Raw genomic sequence first — 13,274 nt, 5'->3', positions numbered from 1 at the left:
ACAAAAGAAAAGGAAAAAACTCTCACTACAACCATTGTTGAATTATGAAGGTCACTTTGCTTTGGTACTTACGTGAGAACTGCGACAAATTAGATCAACAAACCATTCCAATTAATGATTCAAATGTACTCTATTCCCATTAGCTTGAGGTTAATTTTTCAATTGGACTGGCGGATAGAAAATTAAAATTTACATTTATCTGTAAATTGTTAGTTGTGTTTAGCGAGCGATCAAAACGATGACCAAGTTGTTTGTGATGTGAGGAAGTACAAATTTCGAGCTTGAGAATTTAAAATGAGGATTTAAGCTCTTATATATTAAGCCTAATTAAAATTTAATTAATTAAGAATTTAAAAAATTTGAGACTATAAGAGTTGTTAGTCACAAATATACTAAAATTATAGAGTTATTTAGCTTGAGGTTAATTTTCCAATTTAAATTCTTGCATTAACACAATGCATTGAATAAAAGAATAGATTTTCTTTTTGGCAATGCAATCAACATGACTTTGCTTCTTCTTTTTTTTCTTGATCAAAGGTTTTGTATTCATACTAAAGAAAAGGGTATTTTGAGAAGTTGTTTGTAAATTCATTTTATTTTCTCTTTCTTTTTTTACGAAAGGCTAATTAATCATTCATGAATTGTAAAAAAAATACCATAAAAAATAATAAAATATATGATAAATTAAAATGAGTCTTGTAAATTTATTAATAATAATAACTCGAAATTATAATATTTGATTTTCAAGCAAATGCTTCACAGCAAGATAATATGATATTTCCTTCTGGTATGGTAATAAGCATAATACAGTCTATCAATTGAAGCAGTCTATTTTTGTTGGGATCAATAAGTTGGCCACACATGAAACATGAATATGACCCAGTTGAGCAACTAAACTGACTTCATTAAAGCCTCTTTCTTCCATTCTTTCCCATTTTAATGAAGATAAAAAGAATATATTAAAGTCTAAATAGAAACAGACAACAAAATTAGACTAATACTTTGAGAAAACATTGTGGTCAGTGCAGAACTAGGTTGCAAATTAGCTACTCTCCAGCTGTCAAAGGTTTTGTTTTCTGGGCAATGCCATAAGTATTATTACTAGGAATATGTCTGCTTGATTTCTCATCTTGTTGATTACTAACATTTTTGTAGACTTCAACTGTATATAAATATAATTAATATGTTTATTAATAAAGGAAGGACAGATAAATAGTTAAAAATAATTATAGAGTTTAATAGCTTATGACAAATAAAAAGATAAAAAGAAATAAGGAGAAGAAGTGGGAAAATCCCCCAATTATCTGAAAGTGATAAAAGTTCCTTAAGTCAGTATAGATGTGAAGCATTTCTCAATACCCAAAAGAGAATATGCTTTTTTTTTTTTAGAAAAGAAATGCATTTTCTTTTTTCTTTTTCCATTGATGAGTTTTCGTCTGAGCTTCAAAATCCCATCTGAACTTTCTAGGAAGCTGCCTAGAAGCATATCCCTGTGGCATATATACACCAAAAATTAATTAAAATGCTGAAGTGATGACAAGTGAATGTGCCTTTCAGTCTTTTCATACAAAACAACCAATTGTCTCTTCCAATATCCATTTTCCTTTCATGGAGAGAGTTCTTGGGTCTCACATGCTCCTTCCTACACTTCCATTACCAACAAACTATGAAAGAGGTCAATGCTTTTTATTTTTAGAAAGTGATTTAAAACAAAAAATGAAAGTGGAAAGACATAACTTTTTCTCTTGATAATTCCAAAAATATGAGCAAGAGTCCTGATTTAAGTCTGAAATTTAAGTATTGAATATGTAGTTGCACTTCAAGACTTTTAAAATGATATTTTACTATTTATAAAAATTATATCCAACACGCTTTATATTAATTATAGACATATGTACATCTAACTAATATATATAATAGTTATGCCGGATAAATGTAATTATATAAAAAATTATAATAGTAGACTGCTAAAAAAATACATAAATTATATATAAATTAAGAATAAATAAATAAATAAATTTATTATTCACATCTTAACTATATTTATATAATTTATTTTTATAATATATACATCAATTAATGTGTGGTTTGATCTTTGATGCGATCATTGAACAAATTGAATATTTAAACCTATAAGTTTGAGATGAGATTTATCGAAAATAAATGCTAATTTTCCTCTAGTTTTTTTTTTTGTTTTAATGGATGTGTTGGAAGCTCAACTTATATAAGTGTAACTAAAAATAAACTTAACCTGAATTCATAATTATATATTATTCTCCTTTTAAGTTTCTTTTAGCTTTTATAGCTCAACTGTAGTGATACTATTTTTGGAAGTCAAAACTATACCATCTGGCTACATAATCGGACCGCTCTTTTACTGGACCGTCATCAAGATACACGTATTGCTCACTTGTACTTTTTCACATGTTAATCCTCTGCATCCCGGTCCATCTCGTCAAACTTTAAGCCAAAAGACCTTATTAATTCTATCTCTATCATAAGTACACAAATGAATGGACCCTTTTGCATACTAAAAACTTTCATGTAACAATCTTTTTTATAACAAGAAAAGCAAAATTTCCTATTTACATCAAATAATAAAATAATGATAAGTGAGTCACATTCAAAGAAAGAGTATTGTTTTAGTTAAAATAAGAAAAATAAAAAATTTGTATTAAATGAACGCATTAAGACGATTCTTTTTTATTGACGGAGACTCGCCTAAACGGTGACTCAACAAGTCCATTATATCGACATCAATATCTATAGAATCTGAGCTTGAGAGATAAAAATACAGCAAATTAAATACAAAAAATACATATTTTATGTTCTAGTTTGGAAGTGGGAATACCAAAGTCGTACATGAATTCTTGTTTGGAGCTACGAAGTTATGTTTCCTAGGAACATTAACAAAGAGAAAAAAAAAAGATGCGGTTCAAAAATAAAATATTGCATCCCCAAATCCTTGCAAAAAGCTTGAATAAATTATACTAATCTTAAATCTTATAATTTATAGTTGTCAATAATAGCTATTCTCTTTTTTTTTTTTTTTTTTGTTAATTTAATTTTGTGCCCCTCGTCACAGATACTTCCAAGAACATTGTCTTTTAGAAAAATGAGCATCCGAGTCTTTAAAGGCTTAACATGGAGCCCCTCATCCATAATATTTTAATATTATTTTATCCAAATCGCCATTGACCAAAAAATACTTTATTTTTCCTTCTAAAACAAAAATTTCAAATCATATCTTAATTTAATCGAATATTCATTTTACAAAAAAATTATTTTTAATATAATAAAATATATATTTAAAGTTAATATAGAATGTATTTTTTACTGATAATAAAATATCATTTTAAAAATAAATTTAATAAAAAAATCTATATTATTTTATATACTTTTTAATAAAAAAAGTAATTATATTTTCCGAAAGCTGCATCATGTAATCCGTAGTGTCTTTGTAATTCACTACACTTGGTTGCTCATGTGGCAAATTGACAAGTATGATAGGCCAAGAAAAGTGAGGATTCCAACCACATATATTGACTGAGCTATCAAGGGTGCTAATTCCACTTTATAATTTCTGCTAAAACTCAGCAATTTATTTATTTTTTTTTTCTTTATAATTAAGCAGTAGCTGTCTGAGGATTGAGAGGAATATTTGTGCCTTCTTATGCTCCTTGTATAATTAACAAATTTGTTTATTCTATAATACATACCTCTTCTATCTTAGTAAAATCACTCTTTATTTTTTTATAAATACAAAATAATATTATGTTGTTTTATTATTTAAAATTTTTTAATATGTACTTTTTTTTTAGATAAAAATAAGTACTTGGTTACAAATCGTGACAAATGAAGATATTTTATTATTAAAAAGTCTTGATTTGTAAAAATTCAGTCACATTTACTTTGATCAGCATCGTTACTATCTTATCCGTATTTGATATTGTGGGTTTGAATCTTAACTACTCATAATTCTAATATTTGAACATTGACTTGTAATTTAATAAGTCATTAATATGATGAGATTTATTTAACGATCAAACAATAATATTCTGAATTATTAATCTTTCATACTATTAAACATGAGAAATATAATAATAATAATTGGTTAAAATAAAGATGAATAAATCCTTACCAATTAATATTTCATAACGGTGAAATACTTTTTCTCATTACGATTTTTAACCATATTTCTTTTATTTAAAAAAATCTATATACTGAAAATTGTCAAATAATAAAACTACGTTGTAGTTTTATATACTTATATTCTTTTTCCTATCATGTCTTCCTTTTTTTTCTTTTTCTTTTTTATACGATGAATTGAACAGTAAATATGATGGCTCGTATGGGTTCCTAAACTGTTACTTAAGTTTCGGATTGTGTAATTTTTGGAACTCACAGATTTTATTTTTCATTCAATTTTGATGTTTGCTTGATATAATAAACGTTATCCCCTTAGTTTAATCTTAATATAGTTCTAAAAAAATAATGGGCTATTAATTATCATACTTATAAATTTGTTTAACATAAAACTCATATTGAATTTTTTTATTATTTTTATTTATTAATCAAAATTTTTATTATATTTTTTATAAGTATGGCATATTTGTTGAATTTGTTTGTTAATAATGAAATTAAGCAAATATTTAGTCTACTTTAAAAATATAAGGACCAATTAGTAAATTATATCATACTTCAAGAGGGAAGTAGTAACATATTATAAGAGTAATTAGAGAATTATATAAAATAATATGCTTAACTAACAATATATTTCATCGAGGGAGGGGCTAATCAGTTAACAAATTATTATTTTTGAAAGTAAGTAGATGAATTTATGTATTTGATATTATTTTAAGTGAGTCAATAATAGTTTACATTAGATATGATATTTTTAATAAAAATATTTTTTATTAATTTTTTTATTTGTGAGAAATAAAAATTTTAAAGTTGAAATTTAGTCAATAAGGGGAGTAAAGAAATAATTATAGTTCTCATGGTCATTCTTTCATGAAAAGTTATGAAGGAAAATTAGTAATTAGATTTTAATATAAAAAATAAAAATAAATATCAAATATTGAAAATATATATATGAAAAATTTTATTTTTTATAATCATAATTATGTTAATGGAGCAGTAGAGTGTAATTCTATAGAAATAATATTTTACTCGGTAATACAAAACCACATATTAATTTAATAAATATCTTTGATGAACCTCATTACTTAAATGTCATATTGAATTTTTTTCTTTTTACTATTTTTATAAAGAGAGAATTCAACACTTTCTAATGGAAATGATATCATGGTGATTAAGTTCTAAGCAACAATAATTTTACTCACGTAGAAGTATTTTTGAAGCCCGATGTGTTTAAAGTTAGTACTCACAAGTGCACGAACCGTTCTTATAGTAAAAGCAGTAAGACATCATGAATTCGATCTCTCAATAAACTATAAAGCCATTTATTATAAAGACTGACACAAACAGTAAATCTAAACACTCTAAATTAGTATTTTAAGAGAATGATATTCATAAATTAAAGTAATAAAATAATAAATAAATATACAATGCAAATGCTTATGATTTAAGACTATACGATGAAAATAGTATTTAGTCTAACCATTTACTCAGTATCCTTTTTTCTTTTACTTTAAGCATATATTTAATAAATGAGATGTATCTTTTTTATTAATTACTCAAACTAATGATGCAACTAAAATTTCTTTTACCAATTTAGATTGAAATAAAAATTGTGCCTCTAATACATTCAGTCAAAATTTTTTCAAAATAAGTATTATTATTAAATTGATATAATGGTCACTAACAATAATAATTGAAATTAATAAAGATATGAATATAATTCATCAAATAAATAAATAACAAGATCCAATCAGAAGACATTTAAGCTTATATTCCTACTAATATAATTTCGATTACATATGGACAAACATTCTTATCCGCCGATTTATTGAATACTGGAATTAAGCCTGCTATTAATGTGGGCATTTCCGTTTCCAGTAGCATCCGCTGCTGAAATTAAAACTATGAAACAAGTAGCTGGTAAGTTAAAATTGGAATTGGCGTAATTTGCAGAATTAGAAGCCTTTACGCAATTCGCTTCGGAGGTTCATATATTAATAAAAACGCTAACTAAACATTTATGAAAATTAGTCTAGCATATTTAACCCAATGGTCATTATAATTGAATAAAATGACATAAAAATAAAATAAAAAATAAAAACTCCCTTGAAATCTAGAATATTTCAAGTAAAAAAATGATTGATGCTCACTCTCCACTTCTTAAAAAACTTCCCATATCTTACAAAAACAATAAAACTAAAACTAAGTGTTTAATAAAAAACAATAGAAAGAGTTACAAAAATAAGAATAATGGACAAATGCATATAGAGATATAACAAAAAGCATATAAGAGAGACATCTCCTCATTCTTCTTGTAAAACTAAATTTATAGAAATACATATAGAGTAGAGTCCTCCACCAAAATAAGTCTCTCTAAAAAATGAGTATACTAATATAAGTCTATTTAATAGAAAAAACTATATATTTCCTTATCTCCACTAAATATTATTCCATGATAAATCTAATAATAAATTCTAATGATTATACAAAATAATTAAATTGCTCCTGTGTGAATAGCGATTCTCTGCTAGTCCAACAAATAGCAGTTTATGCATCTTAATTTTGGATTTTTCACAATAACAGTTTTATTTAAGCTTTTTTTAAGTATTTTTCTCTATATTTTTCTTTATTGAAAAATATTATCTGAAGTTGGACAAGTAAACTAATGGGAAATAAAAAATACATATTTTACCATATTATATGTAAAATATATATCATTAAAACTTTAAAATACCCTGAATAACTATATATAATTTCCACAAAAATCTCTTATAGTTAGTAACCTTAAAACCAAATTTATGGTAATAATTTCAGGAAAAGTCGCATTTCAAAGTAATTTTTAAATTTTATGAATTGGGATTCTTAATTTTGAAAACTTGGCTGATAATGTTTTTTTTCTTAGTGAATATAAAATATGTCAAAATCAACAAATGAATTGCCGAGCACAAAAAGAAAAAATATCTATTATTTCATAGTTTGATGCAGCAATATATACCACATCTAATTACACACAAACTGCCTCCTAATTACTCGGTCCACTATGCTTAACTACGACTGCAAATGGGCTAACAGCTTTGACAAACTTAGCCTAAATGACAGCAAATTAAAAGACTGGAAATACAGGACTGACTTGAACAACATGTCATATACATGACTTAAGGAATTATAAATAAATATAAACCTAACAAATTATCCCTTAAACTCAACATATTTAAGTTGAGTTTAAACACCAGCAACTCCCACAGCTTTCTCATTCTTCATGACTCCAAGCTGAGTTCTGAGCTGTTCAAAAACTTCAAGCCCCAACTCCTTGGTCATAATATCAGCTATTTGAACCTTGGTACCACAGTAGACCAGCTCCACAACTCCATCTTTGACCAAATCCTTGAGAAAATGGAACTGAACGTCGATGTGCTTACTCCATCCATGCAGTACAGGGTTTTTGGATAATTTAATGGTGAAATTATTGTCACAGAACACAGTAGTTGCCCCTGCAACACTCTCGCCCCATCCCATCTGCTCAAGGACTCGCTTTAGCCATATACAATGTGCAGCACATGAAGCAACGGCAACAAACTCGGCTTCGATTGTTGACAAAGTTACAACCGGCTGTTTCTTGGACGCCCATGAAATTGCTCCTCCCGCCAAGAAAAACACATAACCCCCGGTGCTCTTCCTATCATCTTTGTCCCTGGCAAAGTCATTATCAGTATATCCAATTAGGCGCCCCTGCCCCTTTCTGTGATACTGTATGCCAAACTCCGCGATCCCCTTTATGTACCTTAGCACACGTTTTGCAGACATCATGTGTAGCCTTGTAGGTTTTGCCATATACCTGCTCAAGAGACACACCACAAACATGATGTCCGGTCTGGTCGCCGTGAGAAATAGCAGGTTGCCTATCAACTGTTTGTATTGAGTTTCGTCCACAGGCACTCCATCTCCCTCAATACTCAGCTTTGTCCTTGGCACAATAGGATTTCTCACCGGGTTACTGTCTACCATTCCAAATTTATCAAGGAGCTCATTCGTGTACTTCCTCTGACATATGAAAACTCCTTGATCACCTTGACTGACTTCTACACCCAAAAAATACTTCATTTGGCCTAAGTCAGACATTTCAAACTTGGATTGCATAGATGCCTTAAATTCCCTCACAAGCCTTTCACTGCTACTTGTAAACATGATGTCATCCATGTACAGACTCACAAGAAGTACATTTGATTCGTGGGCATAAATGAACAGAGTGTGTTCATATGGACATCTGGTGAAGCCTTCAGTCAAGAAGTAATTTTCTATCTTACTAAACCAGGGCTTTGGTAGCTTGTTTCAAAGCCACTTCTTGAGCTTATATACTTTATGCTCTTCTCCTTGAACCACGAAGCCTGGGGGTTGTACAATAAAGACTTTCTCTGAGAGCTCCCCATGGAGGAAAGCACTTTTCACATCAAGCTGATGAATTTTCCATCCATGGTGCCCAACAAGAGCCAATAAAGATCTGATCGTATCCCACTTGGCTACCGGGGCGAAGATTTCATTATAGTCTATGCCATGTTTTTAAGCATAACCCTTCACTACGAGTCTAGCCTTATACTTGTCTACTTTCCCGTGCTCATTGAGTTTAGTTTTATAAACCCACTTCACTCCAATTGGGCTGACTTGAGATGACAAGCACACCAACTCCCATGTGTCATTTCTGTTGATTGCTTCCATCTCAACCTCCATGGCTTTCCTTCACTTCTCCTCTCGTCTGGCCTCCTCATAACTACTTGGATTCGCTCCATCTATAGATAATGCAAGCTGTTCACAGAAGTTGCCCATCACATATTCATCATGCCATGCCGGTCTATTTCTGATCCTTGGCACCAGCTCAGCTTGTGGAGTATTTTCAGCCTCAGCTTCCTTTTCCTTTTCTGTTTCTGCTTGTGTACTTTCAGACGAAATAAATTATTGCCATCATCAACTGCAATTATGATTCGGTCATCACATTGCAATTCTTTGTACTTTTAGATTCTGCTTCATCCTCCGATTCCCAAACTTCCTTTTCACTGCCATTCCATCTGAGTTGTGTAGACTCACCCACACTTTCATTGCAGTCTTGCCACCCCTTAGATTCATCGAATACAACATCCCTACTCACCATAATCTTTTTTGTTTGAAGATTATATAATCTGTATGTCTTAGATTCTGGTGACACTCCCAAGAAAATACACTTAGTACTTTTGTCATCCAACTTCTTGCGTTGTTGGTCAGCTACATGAGCATAACATAGGCTTCCAAAAACTTTGAGATGATCCACATATGGCGATGAACCACTCCAAAGTTCTTGAGGGGTTTTATTTGCATTGATCGAGGTTGGACATCAATTCAAGATGTGAGTAGCCCAAGCCATTGCTTCTGGCCACATTTTGCTTGGTACTTGACTCTCCTTCAACATACACCTAACCATATTCATAATGGTTCAGTTTCTTCATTCAGCTACTTTGTTCTGCTGTGGAGTAAAAGCCGCCGTCAACTACCTTTTGATCCCGGCTTTGTCACAAAACTCCTTGAATTCGGTAGATAAGAACTTGCCGCCTCCCCTATCCGTCCTTAAACAAGCTATCTCCTTCCCTGATTCCTTTTCAATGAACACCTTGAATTTTTGAAATACCCCAAAAGCCTCAGATTTCGCCATAAGGAAGTAAGTCCATAACTTCATGTTGTGGTCATCTGTCAACGTAAACAGGTATCTCTTACCCCCATTAGAATCTGGTGTTATAGGCCCGCACTAATCTGCATGGATCAACTGTAATTTCTCTATTGCTCGCCACGAGCTTTTTTGTGCAAATGGTCTCCTATGTTGCTTTCCAAGAAGACAGTTAGAGCACACATCAGAGTTACTGCTTCCCTTCAACTGTGGCAGCCCTTGAACCATGGATTTCTAGTGAAGCTTGATTAAACCTTGGTAGTTTAAGTGCCCAAAGCGTCTGTGACAGAGCTCGAGGTTCTCCTTTTCAGCCTTTGAGACCATCAAACACTGCCCTTGCTCAGTTACCTTACTGCCTAATGACAAAGCTTGAAGAACAAACATTTTGTTTGCTTTCATAGATGTTTCAAACAGCAAGCCTTTTCTTTCATGGAACACTCTGCAAGTTCCCTGCTTGATCAGAAAAATTAGAGATTTCTCTTGCATTTGTCCCATGCTCAATAGGTTATTCTGTAATCCAGGGACATAATAGACATCTTGTATCAATCTTCACCTTTATGCTTCCTTTACCAAGAACCTCTAATTTCGTGCCATTTCCTAACTTGACATTGCAAGCAAAGGCATTGTCAAGTCGTAAACCAAATATTTCACGCCTGGTCATATTGTTGCTATGACTGAGTCCAAGAACCATAAGCCCTCATACTGCTCATCTGAGTTCTCCAAAGCCATTAACAATATATCTTCACTGAATTCACTTGTATAATGCGCCTGTTGAATCCACTCAGGGCATTCGTTCCTGTAATGGCCTAATTTATGGCAATGGAAACACTCAATTGTTTCCCTGCTTCTTAAACTACTGCATCCTCTACCTCTTCCCTGATAATTACCACGGCCTCTGCTTCTTCCTCTACCATACCCAACTCCAACACTTAAAGCTTGATCATCTGCAACTGTTTTCCTGACCAACTTTTGTTCGTGCATCAGTAAAGAGCTTTGTAGCTCATCAACAGTCAATTCATCCAGATTCTTAGACTCTTCTATTGAACACTCCACATAATTAAACTTGTCCGTTAGAGTCCTAAGTATTTTCTCAACAATCTTCACCTTTTCAACCAGCTCTCCACAATTTCTCATGAAATTAGAAATGATCATGACTCTGCCAAAGTAGTCGTTAATCGTCTCTCCTTCCTTCATCTCCAACACCTCAAACTCTCTCCTTAAAGCCTGAAGTTGAGCTCTCTTAACCCTAGCGCTGCCTTGGAATTTGGTTTTCATGGATTCCCAAAGTTCCTTGGCAGTTCCCTTCTTTGTAATTGTCTTAAGGATAGTTTTATCTATACTAATAAATAGATAATTCTTAGCCTTAAAATCCTTTAACCTTATTTCCTCCAAAGCTTTAGTTTGTTCTGCGGTTGGTGCTGATCTTGCGGCTGGTTCTGTGAAGCCCTCATCTACTACCTTCCAATACTCCTTGGAACGCAGCAAGTTCTCCATCAAAAGACTCCAATGGTCATAGTCTCCATCATAGGTCAGAATGCAAGCCTTCACAAAACTTACATCACCCATTCTCAGTTCTTCTGGAACACACTCACTCTCTGTAATCGTCTTTCGGTTCTCTCTGTGTTTACCCTACCCAGAGATCCTCCCTTGATTACTCTCTTTGTGTTTCCCGTCCCAATCACCAGATTGCTGTCAGTGTTTGTATAATGGCTCTGATACCATTTGTCAAAATTAACAAATGAATTGCCGAGCACAAAAAGAAAATAACATCTATTATTTTATAGTTTGATGCAGCAATATATACCACATCTAATTACACACAAACTGCCTCCTAATTACTCGGTCCACTATGCTTAACTACGGCTGCAAATGGGATAACAACTTTGACAAACTTAGCCTAAATGACAACAAATTAAAAGATTGGAAATACAGGACTGACTCGATCAACATGTCATATACATGACTTAGGGAATTGTAAATAATATAAACCTAACAAAATAGACAATTGAATTAAAACTTATTATAATGACATTCATAATAGTGATCGTGGATCATTTAAACCTGAATTGAATTACAATTTTCTTAACAAGACCATATTATTTTTGAGTTTTTTTTTCTGAAATGTATTTTTTGAGTTAAAATAATTTGAATATGATTTATCATATTAATAAAATTCAAATAAAAGTCACGTATAAAATTATTTGATTTAAAATGGACTTATTTTCCTTTCTATTAAATGAATTGTTAAGATTTTAAAAATTTTATTTAGAAAGAAAATGTGTTATTATAAAAACGAAATTAAATGGGTAGTTTTTGGCATTCTTAAATCTCAAATTAAAATTTGCTTAATACAATTGTTAAACTAAAATTGGGAAAGGAAAAAAAAACAGTCTTAATTAATGACATTAATTGAGAATCTCCAAAGGAAGATTTGACTGTTAGTTTCTTATTTCAGGATACAAAATATTAAGAGTTTATCCAAATTTTATCATTTAGGAGTAAAGGCTCATCACTCATGAGTCATTTAACCTTTCAACTCCTACGCCTAATCATTTGTTTAATTTATTGTTCTAATAAATTATCAACTAATCTTTGAACTTTGGAACCGTATTTATATAACCCTCATGTAACATTTACAATTAACAATCTTTTTCCAACTTCTCCAAAAAGAATTTTCTTTTGAACTCTTTCTTTATTGCATTAATATTACCAAATTAGTGAACCCATACAATTTAAAATAAAAAATACATCGAATTAAATTATATATATATATATATATATATCTTAATACATTACATGAAATGAAATGTTACCATGTCATTTTCTAACAAAATAAAAAATCTACTATCAAATATCTAGAGGAATATTTTAGGAAAATATTATAATATCTAAAATTTTAGTATCTCATTTGAATTGGGACTCATAATATTATAATATCTCCTTAAATATTATCAGTATATAAAGTAAAAATAAATATGGCATCTTGGGTTTGATAATTAAGGGAATACAAAAGGGTATATATAGCATAGTCCTTAATTACTTACTCAATTATTCAAATTAAGTATATTCTTTCCATTTCTTAATCAAAATTAAAGAAAAGTTAGGTCTCTTTCCTAATTGAAAAACAAATTGAACTCACCTAAATACCTAATACAAACCCCAAAAAGCTATTAACCTTTTTCTCATAATCCCAAAAGATTTTCCTACCAAATTTTAACCCTTTAATATTTTCAGTTTAACAAAATCATAAACATAAAAAATGTAATTAACTTTGGATTCAACAGAAGAAAATCTTTATCACTTTCCCAATCAACAAAACAAACAAACAAAATGTTTTATTTCTTTTTCTTTTTGATTTTTTATATCTTTTTTTTTTCAAAATTTAAAGACAATATGAGAATATAATATAAAAAATATTTGTCTTAATTCAAATCCATATCCG

The 13,274-nt window shown here is 30.5% G+C and overlaps 1 protein-coding gene across 1 annotated transcript; it reads right to left on the bottom strand.

Annotated features, from left to right (window-relative positions):
• Positions 1-7,365: 7,365 nt before the first annotated feature.
• On the bottom strand, positions 7,366-8,340 carry LOC125370006 (uncharacterized mitochondrial protein AtMg00810-like). The gene has a single exon (XM_048373566.1). It carries the CDS (start codon positions 8,338-8,340, stop codon positions 7,366-7,368), a length of 975 nt encoding a protein of 324 aa, XP_048229523.1.
• Between the last annotated feature and the right edge of the window lie 4,934 nt (positions 8,341-13,274).

This window comes from Ricinus communis, chromosome 5 (assembly GCF_019578655.1).
Source record: "Ricinus communis isolate WT05 ecotype wild-type chromosome 5, ASM1957865v1, whole genome shotgun sequence".
Lineage (NCBI taxonomy): Eukaryota > Viridiplantae > Streptophyta > Magnoliopsida > Malpighiales > Euphorbiaceae > Ricinus > Ricinus communis.
This window is presented reverse-complemented; position numbering and strand designations above follow the sequence as displayed.

Bases quoted from the DNA above. Each gene is read 5' to 3' on its own strand.
- LOC125370006 (XM_048373566.1), bottom strand. From the start codon at position 8,340: ATGGATGACATCATGTTTACAAGTAGCAGTGAAAGGCTTGTGAGGGAA.